This window comes from Corvus brachyrhynchos, unplaced genomic scaffold (assembly GCF_000691975.1).
Source record: "Corvus brachyrhynchos isolate BGI_N302 unplaced genomic scaffold, ASM69197v1 scaffold10, whole genome shotgun sequence".
Classification (NCBI taxonomy): Eukaryota; Metazoa; Chordata; class Aves; order Passeriformes; family Corvidae; genus Corvus; species Corvus brachyrhynchos.
The window spans coordinates 1519177-1544289 of NW_008236180.1; the positions used below are offsets into that span (position 1 = coordinate 1519177).

At 41.3% G+C, this 25113-nt stretch overlaps 1 protein-coding gene across 1 annotated transcript in view; it reads right to left on the reverse strand.

Moving 5' to 3' along the window:
- The window catches only part of STK4 (serine/threonine kinase 4), a 43862-nt gene that overhangs the window by 11289 nt on the left and 7460 nt on the right, over positions 1 to 25113 (reverse strand). Inside the window, exons 9-10 of the mRNA XM_008633731.2 lie at positions 24260 to 24446; positions 11894 to 12051 (exon numbers count right to left, since the gene is read on the reverse strand). Coding sequence (XP_008631953.2) covers positions 11894 to 12051; positions 24260 to 24446 — 345 coding nt within the window. The remainder of the gene's footprint in view (positions 1 to 11893; positions 12052 to 24259; positions 24447 to 25113) is intronic.

Consider the following 25113-nt stretch of genomic DNA (forward strand, 5'->3'; position numbering starts at 1 on the left):
TGCTGGTTCAGCAAGGACCTTTCTCAATCACACCTTGAGTAGCCCATTCCTGTGGCTGCTCTGGAGGAGACACACATGCTCTGGACCCAGAGCTGCTCCTCACCAGCTCAGAGATACCTCTGCCTTCCCACCCTCCCCACAGTTTGGAAGTTTCCCCCTATTCCTCGAAAGTCTTTAGGAACCAGAGAGCAGCTTTGCTGTTGGCAAGGTATCAGAAAATCCCCCATTTCAGAGGATTACAGCAAACATCCCACTCTGCCTGGCTACCCAGACAGAATTACAGAGAGCAGGGACTGCAGAACTGTGGGAACACCAACAGCCTGGATCAACGCTGGCATCCCTGGGCTGCTCTTGGTCAAGAACTGCACTTCACTAATCCCTACTGTAATCCTCACAAGGCTCAGGAACGTTTTGGTGTCACAGCCAGCACAACCATAGACTCTCTGCAAGCTGTTATTACCTTCAGCATTGTATTGAAGTATTAAGGAAGAAAACCCATCCAAAGGTCTACTCATTGATATGAGTGCTGAGTGGTCATTAAAAAAACAAAGCTTTTTTTAAAAAGAGCAATTCATTTTAATCTTCTAAGCTCCAAGATTAATTTTCCTTTTTTAGCCATAGTGTCAATTATGAGTATGAATAGCCCCATTCACTTCCAAAATCATCCCAAGTACTGTACACACTTAATCTAAACAAAGGGAATGACAAATTGTGTCAGTTTATTTTGCAGCACTGAACTTCAGGAAGTCCAAACCTTGAAATCCTTTAGAAACTTAGAAAGTGGATGACTAATCCTATAACCACAAAGACAAGTTATCTCACTGTTGTTATTTTTCAGTAACTGAATTATAAACCAAGCTAAAAGGTCAGCCTGTCTGGACAAGCAAGTTAAAAAAAGAAAAAAAAAAGTGCAAAAAGGAGTACCATTTGCTTTTAAAAAGCACTTGCTTGCCAGAGGTTTGATTAAATAAAAACAGCGGGGTTTTTTTCCTTCTCTAAGTGACTATGATTTAATTTTCTTAAGTAAGAGTACAAAAATACCTCTGAACATGCTAAAATAAATCATGTCATTAGGCCATGAGGATCTGGCTAGCTGCACAACTCAACTATAAAGTACAGAGCTGACCAACACGGGGTCTTTCTCTTTTTTATAAGAGGAGCAATCTGAAAGAAAATGCTGTTTCCTTTAAACCAAATAAATTTTTTTTACAAATCTGAAAGGTTTAACTAAGTTTTTCTAGGAAGGGTACATATATCCATAAAGGAGCTTCCTTCCAATCCCAGGTACCCTTCACTTCCCTCTCCCTTGCTCCTAAGGGCTCTATTTGCTGAAGGATTAACAATTAATTTCTTTATTCAGGATCACTTTTGCTGAATAAAGCAGAACAACTGAAGAAGTAAGAACACCTGAACTCCGAGTGATTCATTCATACAACATTGCTCAGTATGAAACACAAATGGAACAGAAGTGGTAACCAATTAATTAACACTACATCAGTACTTGAATACAGCCTTCATTAATGATGGGGAGTAAGAAGCATCATTAACATATCTGAAGACTTCACACACTCCAATCTGCAAGGCACAGTGAAGGCTTAAAACACAGTTTCAGTTTCAAAGACTTAAGACTACATCATCCATGGCAAGGAGCCATTATAGGTTTAAATAACTTGGGCCTATTTATCTTAACACGTAAGAGCATTAAACTTTATTCAACAAACATTTTTGAGTCCTAGTCTCCCACTTTATTTCCAGCTCCAGGAGAGCTGTTGAAAGGGGTTTGTTTCCAGGAAGACCCCACCTTGTCTCGTGAGTGAGGCTTATTGCAAAACCTTGGTCTGATGCTCCTCTGGCTCCCCTCTTTAACTGAGGGAAAGGAGGAAACAGCTGCAGCTTGAAGGCAAAGAAGACAGGAAAGAGAATTAAACGCTTTCTGAGGAAAGACTGAATTACAGAGATTCCCAGAACATTCCAAAAAAAATGAATAGCTGCATGTCCATGCAGTTGTCTTTAAAACCAGGGGCATGTGTTTAGTATTTAAGAGGGAAATATTTTTTGGGCCAGTCCCCAAGTGAACCATCTCCACAAAATCCATCTCAAATGAACCTGCACAATTCACTATGAAAGGTTTCCCCAGTTGTTCACTATTCCTTGGGTATCCATTTATAATGATCCTGGCACAATGGCAGGACACAAAACAAGAAGGAATTAAACACTTAATTTCTGAATAATATTCCTTTCAGACTGTATCAGTCTATATGTATAAAGCTGCTCTTTGTCCCTCTTCCTGAAGGTCAAAGCTTTGATTATGAATCATAAAACGGTTTGGGTTGGAAGGGACCTTAAAGATCATCCAGTCCCACCCCTGCCATGGGCAGTACAACCTTCCACTATCCCAGGGTGCTCCAAGCCCTGCCCAACCTGGCCTTGGACACTTCCAGGGATCCAGTGGCAGCCACAGCTTCTCTGGGCACCCTGTGCCAGGGCCTCAGCACCCTCCCAGGGAAGGATTTCACCCCAATATCTGATCTAAGATACTCTAAAGTTACACACACCAGTTACACTGGCAATAAGCAACACCTCGATGTTTCTGCAGGTTTCAAAGTAATACAAGAAGAGGCTGCACAAGGTCAAATGCACCAGGTCCAGCAGTCAGAGCTGAGATAACTTTGTTCCTCTCACAGTTCATTTCAGGCACTTGTCCAGATGAGATCCTGCCCACTGGAAAGTGTTCACAGAGGCCTGATGGAGGCTTCATCCCCCAGCTTTTCCAGATGGTCCAGACTCCATTTTCCCAAGAGTCAATCCAGGGCAGCTACAGCAGACTCTCCAAGCAAAGTCTCCAAAAGGAGCCCTTTTTGCTACAGATGAGAAAAACCTGGACAAGCTTGTCTTTTTAAGCTACATTACCCTTTACACACATTTGTACTGACAGATGAGCTGGAAGAAGATTTCAGAAGCATTTCAAATAGATCTTGTTTCAGCAGCAGTGTTCTTTCTTTAAGGGAAATGCTGTGCCAAGAACACATCCAGCCCTGAAAACAAATCTCAAGGCACAACAAGGCTCAAACAGGTCTTCTAAAGAATCCAGTGTGCTCAGAGAGTATTTTTCCACCATCACACCTTCAATTACTAATTCCTCTCCCCTTTCTCCCAAAGCAGAAATGCATGTTACAGCCTGACTTTGCATGTCAGCAGCAGTGGAACAAACCCAGTAATCACAGACCTAGGATGAAGTTCTGGTAGTTACTTAGTTCATCTGCAAAACTTTCAGTCAATGTCTTAGCAGATTAAATCTACAGTCCAGGATGTTGAATTTACAAGTCTGAGTACTCTGATATGAAGTCGATTTCAGGTTACATTATTTCAGTCTCCATTAAGGGCTATGACCTAAGCAATTCAACACAAACTACAGCAACTCATTTTACTTCCCACTCACTGCAAGTTTCATCTAAAAGCCTCATGTCACAGAAGGCCTGCTCTATACAAAAATATAGCAAAAATGAAAATTTGACAGCAAGTTGTGGCAGTAAGTGCTTTGCAATCAATGTCAGTTTGCACCAAAGTGAAAGCAGGTGGTGAGCAATGACCCTGTTACCAAATGGAAGAGAGCAGGAATCTATTCTCTTCCCCAGCAGATATGAGAGTCACATCTCTGAAGAACCTTTTTCAACTTTAAATATTGCTAACGAATTTTAAAACCAAATGCGGTATATTCTTTATGTTGTTGTTGTTTGTTGTTATAAAGGGAATTTGGAAAGGTTTATAAAACCTACATACACAGAACTTGCTGTGAATCACATTGGTGGCTTGACACAGCCACGAATCCGATGAGGTTTGCAGTGAGGTTCAGAGTGTCTTCCTCATGCAAATGTTACAGAAGATTCAAGACCACTTAACAAACAATAAAAGAGAGAAGCAAGCTGCTCCTGGGCTTATTTTTAAAAAGATTGTTTTGACTACAAGGTGACAGAATGAACCATTTGTCCTTAATAAAGATGTCACAAGTTAAAAGTATTTGCTGGGAAGAATGCACTAAATATGCTGGAAAGGTAATGCTTAAAAGAGACATAAACAATTAACAGAGCTTTTAAAAGTATTGGCAGATGGCTGAAGAGAAAAAAAAAAGGAAATCCATTCAAGGGATGTCAGTGTTATGAATCAAGACAGGTGACATTTAAAACCAATGAATAAAACATGACAAAAACCTGTCTCTATTTATAAGTCATACTTCACAGTGGAACTACATCTAAGTAATACACGTGAAGATCTTCCTCAATAAGCAGGAGATAGCATGGAGGTACAATTCAGGTTTGAAAGTGAATAGTTGTCTCTCCTGGACTCCTGTTGTCAAAAAACAGTCCTTTTATTTGAGTTTATTTCACTCCCTCCCACAAAAAAAAAAAAAAAAAATTAAAAAAATTAAAAAAAAATTGTAGCCTTAATGCTCTCCCACAGAAAGAAATCTTTATTTTAGATTCAACACAGCAGAAACAAGTATCTCAAGTTTTCTTGCTTCCCAACCAGGAATCTGCCCTGGTTCCATAGGGCCTAGAGAGAGATATCAATCAGCCATCCCAGATCTGGCTTTATCTCTCAAACTGATGAATGCCCTAGCAAATAAGTTCACTTTATGTTCAAAGTAAGACTATTGGAAGAAATCAGTGCCTGAGAAGTAATTTTTATTCCAGTCACCATGGGGAAAAAGGAGAGTTCATGATAGATGAAGGGAAGAAACATTTGGACAGAGAAATCCCTGTAGATTCCGAGTGTTTAGTTTAGCCTTCAAAAAATGTTATTGAAAGAAGCTCTTCTTTAACCAAACTTTTTTCTTCTTGTACCCAAAACTATACATATTCAAATGAATTTTTTGAACAATCAATCTTCATTCATCGCACAAGGATCAGAAAAACTTGCTCTCTTAGAAAATAAAGAATGTAATCTAAGTTTCATAATAATTCAATAGAAGTTGCAAGATTATTTAATTTTCAGTAATGCCATTTAAATGACCTACAAATGTGCACACTCAAATAGAGCTTTTGTTTGCTCCTGTCCAAGCAGACAGACTTGAGTAACCAACTCAAATTACTCACTTGAGTAATTTGGCCAGGAAAAAGGAGGAACAGAAAGATTAGTGCAGAGGCCTGCACCTGACACCTTTACCAAGCTGCTTAAAAGGCAGAAGTAAAAAGAAGATAAACCTAAGAGGATCATAGCAAAGTCAGGAAACACTATAAAATGATAAATTATACAAAGTCACACACTAGCAGCTTACCCAATATAATGCAAGTATTCCTGGCATCTGCCTTAACCCTGTATCCTCAGCATGCCTTCTTCCTACTGCTAGCAAAGACCCAAAGACCAGTTCCAACAAAATAAGAGCCAATTATTCAGTCTGCCATTATTTTCAAAGCTGGCAACTGCACAGAAAATACTCTCAAGTTTTTAATCGATTGAACTTTTAAAAGGACAAAAGGCAGTAAAGCTATAAAGCATCAATATTAGATTGCTAACAATTGCTATCCAAATGGATGTTCAGAGGAACCAAAGACGTTGAATGTTCCAGGTACTGGCAGACAAGGAGCTGTTCACAAGACAAATGACACCTTCACAGACAGAATACAATAAATTAGAGACTCTGGTCATTGTAAAGCAGCGTGTGTTTACTGTTATTGATAAGCAATAAATCACTTGCCCTCCAAACAGTTCCTCCCTATAAATCACTTCCAATGAAAGAAACAGATGGTTCCAGTATGCAGCCATTCTTCACCACAGCCTGAGCTGGGAGAGGGAATGTGCTGTGCTGAGCGATGACCACGTTAACTGCAGGGGTTCCACAGGGGTGCAGGGAGCAGCAGGAGCTGTAATTCCCTGCACCTGAGATTCCAGCTGTGATTGTGGCCAGGTGGTGCCAGGATGAGCAGCACCTGGTGCTCCAGAGGGCATCCTCACTGCACTTCCCAGGCCTGGACCCCAGCCCACAGTGATCCCTCATGGCTGGATCCTTCCTGCCTGGACCACACCTGACATGCACAAGCAGACTCTGATCTGCGGACACTGCCAGGCTGCTGTCTGCCCACAAAATACATACTGAAATACATATCAAAAATACACCATGATCCTAATGCTCTGACAGCCTTGCTCTGAAAGAATTCAGCTTTCTGTACACTTTTCAGCAACTTCTATTTCTTGCTATCACACCAATACCTAATTTGTCTAACTGTAAGGAAACAGATTCACATTCACGTTTTCACTGCAAACAAACAGCCTGCTGTTCAGGCTGAACAAGCTGAAGACACCATTAGACCAACACATTTTCCTTTTCTGCTGGTCAAGATACCAGAAGTGGGTTTACTTATTTATTTAATTTTAAAATTGCATTTCCAATGCAACGTTTTGAACTACTAAGTAAAAGCTGAGAAATGAGCATGCGAATAAAAACAGAATACCCCAGGTGAGATCAGCATCATGAAACACTGTCTCCAGTTAACAGAAAATTTCATTTTTCTTTACTACTTCAAGAAAAAAATTATACCTTCACTCAGGGAAGAGGAAGGTTTGCTTTTATCTACATTATACTTGAAAAAAGGAAAAACCCAAGCAGTAGCTGCTGAAAGCCCTGGCTAGAAGCTGCTTACAGACACACAGAGAGTATTGCAGTTTCCTATCAAGTAATTATAAATGGACATACAGTTACTCAGCTATTTGAAGAAGACTGCAGTTGTGATACCAACTTTTGCAATGCAGGTAATTTAAGATCTCCAAAAGATGCAAATATACCCTTAGAAACTGGACTTAACTAAAATTTAAGTGTTTTCTTGATGCTTTGCTTCAACCACTTGCCAGACCATTGCTTTGTCTCTTATGTGAACAAACTGCAATTCCAAGTGTGAAATAGGTTTCTATTGTCCACTCCTTTGTCCCACTAGCTTGGTGAGCCAGCATCCAACTCCTACAGCTCCAGTTCCAAGGAGCCCTGGGCAGGACCCAGGGTAAGCAAACAGAACAGAGGCCACAGTAAGTGGTGTACAGACACTTTTGAAATGAAGATGTCTTGTTTCAACACTGGTCTATTTTAAGGAGCACGTTCCACAGAGAAGTCACACATGGACAGCAAGCCCTGGCCTGAGCACTTTGGAAGCAACAGGTCAAACAAGTGGAAAGAGATCTATAGGTGGGGGAAGAGCTGGGTGTGATCCCACAACTCCTGCAACTCAGTGAAGCTCTTGCTCTGCCCATCCCTGACAGGCAGATCGTGGAGACCAGAACTGTTGCTTGTACCTGGGGGTTCTGCCAGTGTAGCCCTGACAAAAGTGGCAGCTGATGAGCTCTTGCATTCTTCCTCCCCATTAGAGGCAATTACCACCTCCTCCTCATCCTTCTTTATTTTGCCCTGGAAAAATTTCATAAGCCACAGCTCTATTGCTTGCAGGACAGCCTTCCCCAGCAGTAGAGAAACAGATGACGCTGTGCACTGAGAAGTGATGAAGTCTGCTTTGCAATCCAGGGAAATCACAGCAATCTTTCCTGTCCAAAGAAATTCCCATCAGCAGCCAGTGAGACACTGCTCAGAGGGAGCTAAAAAGTTGAGCTAATGCAGGGAATGGCATTCACAGCATGGAAACACAGAGCTGAAACACAGGTTCCCTCCCAGCAGACTGCAGGGTGGTAGCACTGTGACCAAAGGCCACGGCAACAGCCACCTTCCACAGAAATCTGAGAAACTGGCCATGCCCACTTCTTCCACTTCTGCAAAGCCTGACATTCTCAAGGGTGTATGTCAGTTTTATTTTTCTAAGGACAGAAGCTCTGCTCCAAAGTGTTTCTGCTTCAGTGAGAGAACCTGTGAATACAGATCCTCAGCTCCTCTTCATTAACCCAAGGAGAGAGAAGGATGGACCCATATCAAGGCTGTTGATAATTTCAGGAATGGGAAAGGTCTGACTCACCAAGACCTTGCAGATGCAAGCAAATCAAGGTTTTCCCAAAAGAAGCAGCATACTTCTTAGGAAAGAGACATAAGCCTTGATTCTGGTTGTTATCTTCCTTCCCAGTGCTGAGGCAGCAGGATGGAGATTACCAGCGCAGAAAACGATGAGGTCCTGCAGGGGAATGGCACTGCCTGCCTTCAACAGCCCAGCTCCCTCCTGCTGCTGTTCCAGAGCAGCACAGAGAGCAGCTACAGACAGTGTAAAGGTGTCTGTACCAATTCAGCTCTCGACAGGCAGCCTTACACAGGCAAGCATGCTTGGCAGATACACAGATGCTGGAATGAAAAAAAGCCTTGGAGCAAACAGCTCCAACTCTGTGAAGACTTCACGTCCTGTGGTACTCTTGCCCTAATCTCTGTTAAAAGTTCATGTCCTACTTGACTTGACATTCAAAATGAGCCCACAGGATAGCAAAACTTCACTGATAAATGAAAAAGTTATGACCCAGAATTACAGCAAAACCTAAGCTCAACACTACAGGTATTAAAATAACCCAGCAGTCGCATCATGATGGCAAAACTTGAGACTGTCTAGGGCTCAACTGCCACTGATTTTTGCCTGTGGAACCACACTCATGAAATAAAATTGAAAAGGTTTCAGTGTTGTCACAGCTCCCATAAGCCAGGAGTGGCTGGCACCTGCTAATTTGCTAACAAAACAGGCTTTCAATAAAAGGATTACTGATGTAATACAAAACATTCATGACTGGCTGATCCACAAATACGTGCTACCATAGGTTCGGCAACACTGAGAGCCTTTCAAGCAGAATAAAAACACGTGGTTCTACTTTAGCCACAAGTGATACTAGAATACTGACCTGCTCACAGCAGTTAGAAGGCTTTTAAAATAGGGATAAGTAAAGGGTTTGTTGTGTCTAAGGGCAGGAAACACTACACAACTAATTTTCTTACATGTTGCAGTACTACTGAAAGATTAAAGTGAAAAAATGTAGGACATTGTCTAAACAAATCTTCTAGCATTATTAAGTCTGTGCAACAGCATGTGACTAATGTTCACAGGCAAAATTAAATTCAACTACAAAAATTTTGAGATCTGATTATGGCAATTAGGAATTATCCATACAGTGCAGCCTGCCCATTATCAGTCTACCCCTGCAGCAGTCTCCTGTTAGAGTTTGTTACATTCTTCCTAAAAGCAAGAATTTTTGCCCATAATTAGTATTTTTTTCCCCACATTAAATAAATCATAATGTTGTTGAAAACATTGTTTGCAGTCAATCAAGGCTTAAAAGATCCTTGTTCAAACGTGAGAGGAGATAAACGTTAACAGCATCAGGCCCTGACTAATCATTTAATAACAACTTCTACTTCAGAATTCCAAGGCTGGAAATACTTTTCTGGAAATACTCTGGACTAATGCCATCTCTGACCACCACCAGAACACAGCCAGAGCATCTCATTCAGGAGGAATGGAGTTCATTACCTTTCAGAACAGGATCTCTGGGTTCTCAGCTCTGCAGTGGATGGGGTTGACTCAATCTAACTCTCATCTAATGTGACATTGCCATTGTGATATAAATAGTGTCTTATTTGCCTGCTTCAGAAGAACAATGTTAGTCAAGAAAAGGTCAAATGGTTTTGCCATGGGGAAAAAAAGAGCAAAAATCTTTTGTAATTTAATACTGCCTTTTTTTTTTTTTTTGAAGACAGGAGACTCCAGGTGTTAGTCACACAGGAGGGCGAGGAATACAGAAGAGAAGAGAAGAGAAGGCATATTTATCTAGTAGACAGTAGCAGAAAGCAATAATATTTCAATCACTTCTTAAGGCCCAGAGGAACTAATATTTACCCTGCATCTCACTGATCTCATCTCTACTTGGAATGCTGCAACCTCTGTAGAAAAAGGCTCCTCAAACCTGCCTACTTTGACAATGCAGAAGTTATAGCTGCAGGCAGGTCTAGGACAGATGTACTGGATACAACTGATGAACGCCTTTTTTTCCTCATTCCACAGTGCTTATTATGTTGACACAGTCAATTAATAAATCATTAATAAACATGACTTTTACCCATAGATAGCCATCAATCAATCAATCAATTTTTAGCCAAATGGGAAAAATACACGATTTTAAGTCTTTGAGTACATTATACAACATGAGCTTGCTACTAACCCTCAGATAAGGGCTATACAAACACCCACATTATTTATTAAGGCTGCTTTCAAGTAATTTTCTCATCCTACAGAAAAGAAGAGTAGCTCTGTTCCAAAATTTATATGCAAGGCAGGCTGGTACATTCATACACCACTGAACTAGAGAAACACATAGAGCTGGGAAGTGAAAATTTCTACAAATTAATTCACAAAGGTGACCGAAAGGCCAATTTATTGCTCGCTTCTGTTGCTTCCAGCACACTGGGAATGTGTGCACATGGCAGTACTGCAGTACTAATGGAAATCAGTAAACAGGGTCACACATGTCACAAGAGTTGCTTTCCACATTCTAAAAATATTTGTGGGTCCTGCTTGCTGGAAAGGCAGCGACCTTTGCTTTTGTTGCCTGTGCTGGCTGGGTGTACCCTGCACCTACAGCTCCCAGTGTGCCCAGGGGAGCACATCCCACTCAGAGGAAATACACTGCTAAACGTGTTATCAACCAAATTAGAAACTAAAATAATTACAGCAAATTTCCCCCTGGGCCATCCTCTGCAGACTACAGAAGACTCCAAAGATACTCTGAAGCAGCCCATCTCTCCTGGGAAATGCCACACGTTGAAAAACAATTGTTTATCATTCAATTAAGGTACGGCATGAGGTGAATGAGATAAATGAAGTATCTGACTCAACTGGAATTGTGTGTTGGGCCCAGGCCCTGTGAGACACAGGCAGCCTGTGGGTTATTTTTGCACAAAACGTGTTTATGCAGTGGCTTTATGCCTTGAGACCAAAGAGAACGTAGCGCAAAGGGCTACGAGGGAGGGAATGCAGGAGGTCCCCTCAGCTATTCTTTGCAGCCTGAATAAGAAAATAAGAGAAGCAGGAGCAAAGACAACAAAATAACAGCAGTAAATCTATACAACCTATAGAAAGAGAATGAAAAGCTCCAGCTGTTATTCCAGCCTTGAAGGGAGGCATCTCCTCGAGCTGTGAATGGCAGAGGGATTTTGCTGTGCACACTTTGTGGAGTGAATATCACCAGCTACTGCCAGAGAGACAACCTGAACCGTGGGCAGCATGAACAGGCAGTGAAAGGGCACACAGCGCTACAGGAGCTTGCAGTGAAAGATCACTGAAGAAAAATGAGGAGGGAACAATGTTCAGCCTCTTCTGGCTTTTTGAAATAAAACATGAAATTTTACATCCTCACACACACACAGAAAAATAAATCAAATTTATGAATAATAGCTCTTTCTTTGAACTTCTGAAAAGTTCCTGAAAATTCTGAGCATGTCAGCCTTAGTGAGGAAGAATGGAAATAAGGATTTGAAAAGAAAAATGAAGACAAGCTTAATGTTTATATAATAAAAACAAAACCCAGTGCCAAAGCTTGAGAAAAACAAGGAAATTCAATGGTTCTAACACTGTTCTTTGTCAAACACTACACGTTGAGGACTTGCATTTTCCAACTGCCGTCTGGATTTTTTTTTTTTTTTAATTTTTAAATGCATAATGGGGAACCAAAGCAAGACACTTTATACCTTCATGTCCTCAGGCTTTTTTGTTCCTTTGTTTGCTTTTAAACAAGGAACGTTTACAGATAATGACTGGCTATGATTACTGGGAAATACATAAAGAAAACGAGTTTTTCAAAATGCCCCATCCAAATGCATTAGCAAACCTCCTTAAGTTTCCATTAGTCTGTCAAAACAAGAAATAATCTCATGGCAGCTGACTGAAATTCTTAAAGATTGTCACATTGATTGAATTTCAAAGTATAGACTTACAAATTCGTAGTCTCCATCCTGTGGTACTTTCCAATCAGATGAATTTTTTGTCTGGCCAGACACATTCTTCCCAAAGCTATTGATTTGATTCTCCTTCTCCTTCTGTTCAAAGTATTCAAGGAATGATGGTCTGGCTGGCTGCATCGTTTCATCCCTCCCTGGAAATATTAAAAATAATAAAACAATAGTTGTTTTGAAAAATACAGTTTCGGTTATACAGCCCTACATCATGCCCAAAAGTGATTTTCTTTCTTTTAGCACACACTAAATCACATAGTACTGCTAAAGTACTTGCTAAAATACTATTTTTCAGCAGCTTTTCCATCATAAAACTGACTGCACAGTGAGAAAAGTGGAGAAGGAAAGCTTAAAGCCCACCACGGAAGTGATTACAACGCTGGAGGCCTCGGCCTCTAGACCTGCAATCCATCCCTGACAGCACACTCCAGGTAACCAGCTGCATGCACTGAATGCCAGAACTGAACAGCTGCAGCTGAGACAGGCTGGGATTTTTCATCCCAGCCAGGTTCCATGCACTGCAAAATAAGCAAGCTTCAAAAATAAACAGTGCTGTTTTACAAGCAGAAACTCACCTTTATATTTGTGATCAGAACAGCACAGAAATGAGGCTTTCAGACCACAAACACCTTACAAATACCACACAATTTGCCTTGGGTAGAAGTGGTCAAGTTTCTATATTGTTTGAGTAGAAAAGCTTATTTAGCTTGCAAAACTTCTTTTTACTTCTTTTTATAAATAGTCAGTAGATGTTCAAGTTTACTGCCCCAGTTTTCTTTTTGTAAATTAGTTCTTCTGAACCGACTTTCTTAGTGGAAGAAAGGCTGAGATTTAGACTCAAACAAGCCAGATACATAGATTAACCATTCAATTCTAGGCTAAAATTAAGAAACTTGGGGTAATAAGAAACGGGAGGTGGCTTCATTTGCAGGGTGATGACAGCACAATAAGGAAGGAAGTGATGAAATATGAGAGGATGGAAATGCTGATTCCTAACACAGACAGCAAAAAAAGCCAACACAGGAAGAAAACATGAAATTTAACTTCACAGCAAGTCAAGGGCACAAGGCTTCCAGCATCTCCAAGGCAAGATTTCCTCAGTAGTGCAACAAGTCCAGCACCAGACGGTGCCCAGGCTCTGCACACTTAAACTGGCCTGTCCTGAGCTACAGCACAGCCAATTCCTTGAGAAGAGTCCCAGTCCAAACGAAGAGGCAGGCTTGTACAGCAAACATGCTTTAACAGGGCTGCAGCACAGGACCATGAGAGCTGCAGATGCAGCTCACAGCTTAATGCCACTGCACTGCTCTTGATGATGAAATGCTCCCCCAAAACCTGTAAGCATCCTGGAAGCAAGCACTGGAACTTACTAAATGGTTTTGTTCTGTAACACAAGGTTCTCTAGAATAAGTTACTCATACTTGGAACATATGTTTTAGGTGATGCAGAAACCATAATTTTCAGAAAGCAGGATGAGGACTGGAGTTAACAGCAAATGGCATCAGAACAGCCTAAGTCTGGACTGCGGAAATAAGCTCAGTGCTGAATGCCATACGTTTGAAATAAATATAATCTGTCAGGCAGGCAACCAACCAAGAGTTTAGAGCTTCAAGCACGCACACAGGGGATGTCCTGTGATGGGTTGGCAGGGTCTGTGTAATGCAGAGACTCTCCCACAAGAGTCTGTACAGAAGGCAAGCTGTCACAAAACAGTCCTCTCTAAGGACACTCAGCAGAGCTTTCCTCTTGAAAAAATATTAGCTGCTCTGGAAACTCATTAGGATTTAATCACAGAATATTATTCTTGCATATAAAACTGCCAGCCAGTGATCCAGAACTTCACTGGCAGAGTCTGCATGATCTTCAGAGAAGTGGATGAATTCCTTGGTCAGCTACAAGATACTCCAGGAAATTATTTGTCTATACTCATGTTAAATACAGAACAAATTTCTACAAAGTATGAGAAATCTTGGCAGGATATTTGGGTTGTGATGCTAAGAGAAGTGTGATTCTGCACAGCCCTAAATGTCATGATGCATTTTGAAAAAGCCCTGCATTGTTCTGTCTCTCCAGGGCCAGCTAAAAGCTCAAGCATGAACTGAAGTGCTGATACTTTTGCACCATGATAACTGGAGCAAAGACAAATTATTATACCCCTGGCAGTAGTTCCCCTTTTTAAAAAAACAAAACTAAAAATCTCATCATACATAATTAGATCAAGAAAGACACCTTCAGACCAGCAGCGTGAAGGTCAGGCAGGGAACACGTCTGTGAACTGGAGAACAGATTTGCTGTTGGGAATAATTACTGAAATACAATCACAATCCAATTACTGCTGAGTGATAAAACATTTATTTAGAATGAAGTAAACACACCCCTTGTACTCTGCTGCAGCTCAGCCTGCTTGAAGCAGGAGGTAAGTTGTTACGGACAATCATGGCAATGTTTAACACCAACTAATTTTGTAGAAAGAGAGGAATTCATAACTAGCCAGGCTAATCTATACACAGCTCACTGACAGCCAGCCTGGGTCTCAGTAATTCAGCCTTCCTAGGGGGAAAAAAAGAAGAAAATCTACATCATGTTTGTATTCTGTTTTGAAGATTACTGTTTGCAGCACAGGAGACTGTAAAAGCAAATGTTTCACTCCAGTGACATTGGCTTATTCAGTTCTTTTCTATTTACTTTTTAAAAAACTGTTCACTCAAAACAGAGCTTCATTCTGAGTGTCAGTTAAAATAATCATGCTCATTTCCTCACATCTTGTGTTTTACCAAGAACTGCAGTATTTGCACTTGGCAGAAGAGATTTGCAGAGTCCCACCTCTCCAGTGTGCCCAGGTCCCTCTGGATGGCATCCCTTCCCTCCAGCATGTCAACCGCACCACACAGCTCAGTGTTGTCAGTGATAAAAGGAAGAACAGGGAAAATTAAGTACCTATAGAAGATTTTCTTGCTGCCCTTGATGTCCCTGGCCATATTTAATTCTATCAGGGTTTTAGCTTTCCTGACCTGACCCGTGGCTCGGACAATCTCTTTGTATTTCTCCCAGGCTACCTGTCCTTGCTTCTACCCTCTGTACGCTTCCTTTTTGTGGCTGAGTTTGTCCAGGAGTCCCTTGTTCATCCATGCAGGCCTCATGGCACTTTTGCCTGACTTTCCCTTTGTCAGGATGCATCGCTCCTGAGCTTGGAGGAAGTTAGCCTTGGATATGAACCAGCTTTTTTGGGCCCCTTTTCCCTCCACAACTTTATCCCATGACACTCTACCAAGCTTATTCCTGAAGAGGCCAAAATCTGCTCTCCTGAAGTGCAGGACAATGAACTTTTTGTGTGACCTCCTCACTCTCCCAGTGAGAGGATGAGGGGAACTGAACTGCAGCAAAGGGTGACTTGGCTGAACACAAGGAAGAAAGTTTCACAACAGGGATGGTTGTGCAACAGAATGGGACTGGAGTGACTTTGCAAGGCCTTGAGCAACCAGATCTGACATTGTAGTTGTCCCATTCCAGGGACAATTCCACACAGGGCATCAGACTGATGAGTGCCAGAGCTCCCTGCCCACCCAAGTGCTTTTGTGGCACACACTCTTCACAGCCACCATCAGACCCCTCTAACCCTGCAGTCACCTCAGGCCTTGCAAACACAAGCAACACTTAGTCATCAATTTAAGTACATTTAGTCATCAATTTAAGTACATTTAGTCACCAACTTAAGTACATTTCCACTCATCAACATATAACACTGCATCTTAGCGTTCCTTTGTGTTTTAGCTGATATAAAGCAGAGATTGCTAACTGACAAAGAAAATGGGGGAAAAAAACCAGGGTAATATAAAAGGAGAAGTAACTGTGATGCCAATCTAAGATATCTGAAATTTTAGTTGCTGCTATGATCTCTGTAGGGGTGTGGATGCAGCAAGACCGACAGAAATGCTCCCAGAGACAGAAAGACATTACACCACATCAATTATCATCCCAGCACAACTGAATTTCTTTTCGTCAGTCTTAGCACTTAACAGCAGTGTCATCTTTCCAAAGATGACCTGCTATTAATTCAACACAAGAGCCACACTACTATATCTTTAAAATTTTGATAACAGGCAGCCAAAGACAAAAATCGATCCCTGCTATTTGCAGAAGCAGATGCTGCTGAGAGATGACACCGCACCAAACGTGTCTGTGCCAAAAAGCATTTAACTTCCTAATTTTATAGGGTTAGGCTAAAAGATGAACATAGACAGAAAGTGAGATCACAACTGTGGTAGAGAAGAACCTTTTATGAGAAGGTCACCCTGTGGTGACAAGAAGGGCTTCACTGTTGCATCTATTTTGGAATCTAAAGAGTTGCTTATGAAGATGAGCCATGAGAGCTCCCTGGAGCCATTAAAGGTCTATCATTTAGATACACAGTCATCTTTTAGGAGCTATATTAATTACACAAATGGAACACCACAGCTCTGCTGGGGCTGGTCCAACTGACTGCAGAATTGCAGGTTCAGAGTGGCTGTGCAGAGCCACAGGCACTGGGAGGGCTGCTCCGAGCTCAGCCTGCGTCCTGTGAAGAGGAGAAGCCCCCCATGGAAAACTCAAGGGTGTTGCCTGGTTTTAAAGTCATGTTTAAAAAGTGTAATAATATCAGTACTGTTGTGTCTGAGGACAGAAAAAGGGGTGAAACTAGGAGGTCCAAAGGTAGAGAATGCTGTAAGTTGGGCACAACAAATACACCTGTGAACTTTGAATTCTGTGGTATCCTTCAGCACTGGAAAGCCATGCCCAACTGCACAGGGTCGTGTGCAAGCTGGGACACTCCCTCTCCAAGCACAAACAGCCCAGACAAGACAAAAGACAACTGACAGGTACAGACAGGGCTCTGCAAGAAGCCAGCACTGGATCCTCTCCCCTGCCAGGCTACAGCAAGGGCAAGGTGCAAGGAAAAAACCGAACAATCTGCTCCTTTCCAAAAATGTCACCTGTCTGAATAGCTGAGGAAATGGAACAGGTCAGTCTTAGGGGCTGACTGCAGCATACAGAGCACCTCACATGGAGAAAAAGATGACAAAGAAGGTGTGGAGAGCCTCCAAGTCATTTGCATTTCCATATGATGCTGCAGAGAAAGGAGAATGATAAAGAAGAAACAGCCCAGTCAATCAAACCAGCAAGACATTTACTTTTCATTCCCAGCAGCAAAGAATATCCATGAAACCAGATCATTTGCTATCATCTAGCCCCAGAAATCAAAAGACTCATTTCGTTGATTTTGTCAAATTAGCTCTCACAATTGAAAATTTTCAGAAGCTCACAAGCTTCAAAGGATGCTTTCAAAAAGAAAGGGAGATTTACAAAGTCCTTCTATCTATCTGAACAGGCTTGCTGAGCAATGAAACTAAAATTTCTGCTTTTCTCTAAAATTATTCTTCTCTACTCAAACTTGACATCAGAAGAATCCTTGTTTTATTATTCTTTCCTCTTGAAAGGGATTGCTAAGGTCTACCTAGGGTGAATATTCTGGAGTTACAAAGCTTGCCATGAGAGGGACAGTAAGATAACCTCAGGAACACATTTTTTGTGCACTTCACTCAAGCCAGTTCATACAGTTAATACTTAAATACCTGTTCTTGAAGTCACAATGATCAGATTCCTCCCCATACCACAAAAACTGGAGCTGGAGTTATGGCTGGGAACAGTCAGGAGATAATGCTACAAATTAATTTACTATGAACCTGACATAAATCAACAACAATGAAGCAACCAATTACTACATTAGGGATTTTGAACTAGAATGTGATCCTTGGTACATGTATGTGTATTTGTCAAAAATTCAGAGGCTGCAATCTCTACAAAGCCTTAGTCCTCACTAGCCTCAGTAAGCTGCTGCTGCTTTATATTCAATTATGTAACTTTAAGACTGAAAATACATATTTAGGATGCACAAAAAAGTGCCTGATGGTCATGTGTAAGCAATGCTTCATTAATATTAAATTTCAAATGGAACTGCAGTTTTATTTGCTTCGGGCTATTTTTTAGAGATCACAGATGAACTTTAGCAGCTGGACAGCATAATTTGTACAGTCTGAAGAGGACTGAGTCATTTTAAGCAGCAGAGCAGAGAGATGTCAAATTATTCAACCAGAGCAAAAATTGCTCCATCATTAATAAGTTCATCCCATGGCAAGAGGAGCTGAAATTTCCTCATATTAAAAGCAGAACACGTAACACTTTTTATCTCTTTATGAGGACAAATCTCCCCATAATTATGGCCTATCTCAAATTAAATCAAAGCAAAACACTCCCAACAGGTTCTGCTATTAATAAGAAACTCCTAAATGAACATAAGAATCAACCTAAATCTCTTAATGAATAAGGTGTGAAAGACATCTAAGGAGAAGAGCATCAACACACCCAAAGCTGTAACATTTCTAGTGAGAACCCTTCCAAAAATAGGGGAGGAAATCCTCACAGTAATTGAAGGTGCTTAAGACCAGGCTACCTCCTCTTATATCTCTTTTGCTTTAAATCTCAGACATGATTATAAATATAGAGCAGCTTTCTTCCTCCATCACAGATTTTCAGTGGACACCTCATGTCTTTCACCTCATTAGCTTGAATTGCTAATTTAGTCCAGCAGCCACAGCATGTGACAGGCAGGGAGATGTGAAGGTGCATTGAGAAAGAAGTGAACATTTCCTATTCTGCATCCTCTGGCTCAGCTCCTGATAAATCTAAATGAGAAACAACCTCATCAGCAGGGATGTAGTCTTCACATCCAGCACCTGTGGGTAACAGCTCAGGCTCCCCAGATGGCACAGAACCAAGTAAGCACTTCCCAACTCCCTTTCTATTCATAAGCCAGAAACTCATTTGCTTATCTAGAGAGAACAGAAAACAACACTGCAATGAACATTTCTTTCCCCCAAAGCTTGAAAATCTGCTGGTAAAAATAAATTTGGTTTTGAACTTCTGCAATGAAGGAATTTAAGAGTTTACACTTTTTCTTATTCCTACTCAGGAGTAAGGCTTTCTCCAAGGTTTATTTTGATCTAGTAGGGAGTGAGTTTATTCTTAGAAGAGACAGGTAGGCTCCAGTTTGCCTGGATGTGCAAATGCACGAACGTGCATGGGACAGAGATGTACTTACTTAGTGATTTACTACTACTCTGTCTCTTGGTTGAGTGTCCTGAAGCACACTGCCTCTTGTACAGTGCTCAGGACCCTGTTAGCCACACCTCCCATCTTCTCCAAGAAAAATGTTTCTGTCCAGGAAAAAAATAAAAAATCCCCTACTTTCTATCCCCCACCATACCAAATACAGGAGTGCTCAACAATAAGTTGCTAACACCAGCAAAAGTAACTCTATTGAACACACACATCCTTTCTCCAATTTCAGTATCACTGAAAATATAAACAGATAATTAACTTTGTCTTAGCATTGAAGCTTTGTCAAATATGCAGGACAGCCAAAGGTGGACAAGCATCCCACTTGGATCCTGGACTTAACTCCTCTTCATGCTTCAGCCTGCACAGAGCCACTATTTCAATTACTAGGGCCAGTGTAGGAAAGGAAGGAAAGGAAAAACAGAACACACAACAAAAACTCTACAACAAAATGACAGCACACACAACTCCTCCCATCCCTCAGAAATGCTGTCTGCACGTTCACACAGCTTCATACTCCTACACAAATTTTACTGGCCACTGCTTATGTCAAGCTTGCCAGCAAGGCTGCTATTCGAGGTCAAAAAGCAACAGGAACACCTCTCTGTGAAGATTTGTATTCTCCACACCCCAAGAGTGGCAGCAGGATGATTCTTACAGTTCGAGAACAATTTAATCAATGTAGGAGTTTGTATAAGCAGCATGTTATTTAAATGCATAATGCTGAGAGTGTTTTATGGTTCAATTATGGCTAAATGGACCAATTTGCTTTAAACACAGAACTGTACCACTGGACATTAATAACACTAAGTAGTGGGAAGCTGCTGCAAAGAGCTATTATTGTCTATGGAGAAAACCAGAGGCAAAACAAGCACCTTTGGCCAGTATCTTTGACGCACACATGATGTAAATCCTGACAGGACATGGAGTTATTCTCCACAGTAGCTGCATGAGCAATTTGGATAACGTGCCACTGCACTTTTCTGGACAGATGATGATATCATCTATGGCTAACTCAGCTATACCCCAGTAATACTTTAGTCAATTACAATATTAATGCAATCACATAATCCTTCTGCCACCCATACTCATTCTGCTGCTCACGCTGCAGCTTTTACAGTCATTGCTTTACGTGAAAAATCTCAGGTTAATTCATGGGGAAGAAACGTTTCCCGAGCCTTGGCAGAAACATTTCTCTGGCTTAGGTTTAAGTGTCACCCACTGGATGTCTCACACAGCCACCAAGATGACAAGCTTACTCTGAATCATTTTTCAAATAGGAAATTGCCAAGTTTGCATCTTAGCTCATTTAATTTGCTAATGAAGCCCATTTCCCCCTCAAAAGGGGAAATACTTTTTTAAAATTACACAACCATGCTTAGCAGTGTGGGCATGGTAAAAGCACAACAACCCCCTAACTGTGTAAGAACAAAGCCTGAATTTTTTTATTTTAAACACTTACAAACTCTAAAGAATTTTTACCAGCACATTACATGACCAAGGTAGAGACAACAGTGCTATTAAAGCTTCTGGTCTACCCCTGCACCACACACTGTACTGAGTGTGTGCCACACGAACAAAAAACCCACACCCACAATCCCTCCCCTGTCTCCAGGTTCCTCATTCATCTCAACCCAAAGACCAGACAGCCCAACTCACACTACTGCTGGCAGTTCTGCACTCTCCAATATAATTCACCAATTATTTGATGTTTAAACAAGCAAGATGTATTTTAACAGAGAAAATAGGGCAGACTCTAGTACCAGACAAACTAGATCCAATTTCACTTGGATCTGATCATATTGCAGTGCTCAAGGAAGGCAACATTATTATAAAATTATGTTCCACTCTTTAAATCAAAGAGACAAATTCATGCCAAGATTCCACTATCTAAACAAATACAGCAAGTAAAGCAGAAAAAGGAAGAGTAAAAGCATGAAGAGTAAAAAATGCTGCCCTGTTTACTAGCACTATATATTCTCTCATAGAAAAATTAAAAAAGGACACTTCCAGACATATTAACAGCTCAAAAGTTATTCCAGCTCTCGAGCACAATGGAAATGTCTGTCATTACTAATCATTGCTCATCTATAGTTCTCCAGCTACATTTAAAGTTTTCCTGGAATAGTTTAACTGCAATCCATAAGTAATCTTTCAGCAATCGATTTAGAAGTAAAATGTGTCGCAGCACAATTTAGAATCTGCGGTCTCAGGCAATCACTTGAGTGCTTTCAGAATGTGTAACAGAATGTCACAGTGACATTTTTAATGCTGCCTGACTATTTATATTGAGTGCCCAGAATAAAGCCAAGCAAATGAAAGATTTTAAGCAAACACAATTACAGCTCGATTGACCGCAAAACAAAACTTCCCCTACAATGTAAAATACTGGAATTTAAGATTCCTCTGAGCCTAAGAAGTCACAAATTGATTTATGCAACAATCACTTTCAAGTCTACTGGAAGTTGTTTGCACTTTCAAGGCTACTGCAAGTTGTATGCTAGAGATTTCTAAGACAATCTTATCTATAAAACATTGAAACATGATGCTTTAAACACTTTTGACATTAAAAAGAAATACAACCAAACAAAAAACTAGTTAAGACACAGATTTTTTTTTTTTTTAATTAGAAAGAAGGGCTAGAACACAACTGCAGAAACCTGCAGTTAAGAAGCCCAGGACGCCTAGGGAAGCTGTAATGCCATTTAAAAAAAACCCAGAAGTTTTTTATTGACTTAAAAATAGGTTCTATTGTGAGTCATAACACAAACTGCCAAAAAAATATATAGATGTCTTTAAAAATACGAATCAATGAAACTCCTTCAAACTCTGTTATTCCCCAACAGCATTATTATATTTATATTTAAGATTACAAAAAACCACTTGCTCCAGAGGGTTCTGCAGCAGGCTGATGAGCTTTAGGGCTAAATCCATTTAACTGAATGTTATGAATATGTAAATGGCAAGCTGAAAAACTGAGCTGCAGGCAATTCTCATGAGGGGGAAGCTGCTCAGAGGCACTGCCTAGCATCCCCCCCAAAAAACTGGGAACTGCTCTATGCAGCAGCCAGTATTTCAGAGCTACACTACCAAGCAAGGAGGAGAAAAAGGTGTTAAGGAAGTATTATTTTCATTAACATCAGATTTGCTGGAATGAAGCTACAAGCAGTCAAAATGCAGCATAACCTGCAGCAGAGAGTGGGCTCACTGGGCATCCCTGTGTGAAGCCCACGGGCATGGAAGTGGTCCCTGTGTCAGCCACCACCTGCAGCCAGGACCTCCAAATGCCTCCTCCAGCCCCTCTGCCACACCCCCAGCTGAGAACACCTTGCACAGCAGCAGCTGAAGAACACGGGAGTTTTTAAAAAGCCTGAAGGAGGGTTTAAGATAAGAACTCCCCTTTCCAGTCACGGAGATGTCGAGTGTCGGAGCTTGTTGTGGAGCTCCCTCTTGAGGGTGGAGACTGCCCTGTGCTAAAGGCACCGCTGCATCCTCCTAACTCGTTCTGCTCAAAACCAGAGCGCGCCCTTACAAAAGAGATACTATCAAAGGCATCTCCTCGAGCCTCTGAACACCACTTCACAGGCAGCACGAGGTGCTTTTGAGTTACAAGCAATGCAGTCTTAAAAAGATAGTGAGAAGATAAGCACATGTCAAACACGGAAGATAAACTCAAGAGGTGCTTCACTTACACAGTGCTGGCAGTGCAGGAGCACCAGACAGCAAAACCTCTTGTATTGTGAGCCATGAAATGGAACAGTACACACTGATGATGAGAAACTATCAGTGCTGTCTGCTCGTAAAGAAACTGCAGCTTCACCAGGTTTATTTAATACTGTTGAAATGTCCCTTTCTTTGGATGACATTTTAGCTACTCTAAGCATCCATCCATCTCCTTGCTAGATCGACCTTGTTCCACCCCACCATCGTCTTTGTCGCCCCAAGCTGCTACACGGACTGACACCTCTGGGTTTTGATGTCCTGAGTCATGTTTATCAAAGCTTGGAAAAATCTTTAAAGGGATTCTGCTGAAATTTCACTCTCAAACCCAGCATCGTTCCACAAGCTTCAAAGGGCCCTGACAGGGAAGAAGGTTTCAACACAGAAATTCCTGAGGAAAGGATTTTTCCAAACTCCTGTGAAGAATAGCTAAAGGCTCAATATCAGATGGCCAAGAAAGTCTTTGGAAGCAGTGCCAAAGCCAAAAGAATAAGGCTTGCGTGTGATGGTCATATTTGAGTACTGCTGAGCCCCCAGTCAGCACTTTCCCCAGTCCTTGAGCAAACAAACATTCAGGCTGGCCAGTTGAGTCATCCCTGACTACCTCTGCCTCAGAACTGTGAGGTTAAGAAACCAGTGGGAACAGATTTCTATGAGAATCCATAATTCAGAAAAGATTCCTCTTCTTGAAGTCATACTTTTTCAGGAAGGCTTTCCCTGCCATTTCTTTAATCAAAGAAACATTTTCAACCCTTTTCCAGCTCAAGCTGTAAGGTCGTCCACAGACTACCAGTCACATAATTCTAAATCTTACATTCTCTGACAAGGATTGTAGCTTCAGTAAGCTTTCCTCTTTTAGGGCAGAATGGATTTCAACTTGCAGGTCTGAAACAGCAACAGAGCTCATTCGGTCGCCCTCAGTGATTACAGTAACACTAAAGAAACACACCAGTCTAGAGAGATGCCAACCCCTCCCACTGCGTGTCCTGCTGTGGTTGAAGCCTGCAAGATATTTGTCATTTCATAAATCTGGCTCTTCACTGGATACATCAATCCTAAAACAGACTTACTGCTTTCAGATGCCAGGTTACAGCCACATCATCATCTAAAGCAACACACATTTTGTGATCAACCCTTTGTTAGAGTCCCCCTCTACATTCTGTGTAAAAATACAGAACCAGCAAAAAAGAACTGACACAAAAAAAGATTACTAGCTGGAATCAGATCTTATTTGATTAACGCAAAAGCCTGTGGAAATTGTGCACATCAGCTAGACCACGTGCATGACTACAAAGCATGGCTTGAAAGTTGGACCTAGAAAGGTTTCTCTGCTGCCAGAGGGCACTGACCTAAGAGTTTTGGCTCCCTACAACCAAAAGACACAATAATCTACCAAAAACATCAAAGCAGGTTGGGAATACATATCATAGCCCACACGAAGATTTAATATTCTAGAAGTCAGAGATGTTTTCTTACTTTTCATGGTGCCCTCCTCCTCTTCCTCCTCTGTGTTGATGACCATTGTGCCCAGCTGGGACTCCAGGGTGCCATCGTGTTCTATCATGGTGTTGGCTCCATCACTCATGGTGTTCACAGCTCTGATTGTGCCAGTTTCATCTCCACTCGCCCGTACCATGGTACCCGAATCCGTCTCATCCTCCTCCTGTTCAAACATGCCACAAATACAGGTTTTACTGGTGGTGAAGTCCCATGAAGAATGTCTGTATTGAAGGACACTGGCAAGTCACACTAATTCAGAGATTTTTCCAGACACACACAGAAGCAACATTTGGTTTATGCACTTTGTTCTCTCCCTGTCATCTCCAAACAGGTAATGAAAACTAATGAGTACTTTTCTGCCAGCATGATAAATAATAAAACAGATAAATAATCAGCAGAGACTTCTCAGTGCAAGTTGTATCTCATTTCTGAGCTGGTGAAGTGTCCGTAAGAGTAGATTAGAACGCTCAATCAGTCGTTAGTGTTTCTATTCACGCTGGCAGTTCTGAGAGCTGACCCTAACCCACTGTCTCCAGTGGTCCAGCTCACTGAGGAGTCACCAGTTACTTGACACCACCAGGTCTAAGTCTGGAGAGTATGTGGCACATGGAAAGAAACCCCCCTCATCCTACTTTTTTTCTATTTTTAACATTTAGGCAATTTTACTCGTTATAAACCTCAGTAGCACTGAAGAAAAATGAACTGCATTTGCAAACCTTTAAAAAGGATTCAAATAAATTATCAAGGTTTGGTAACTTTTTTCAATGAAAATTACTTTTTATCTTTCCATTTGTTGAAAGGGACTAATAATAGAAATTGGAATTCCTGCT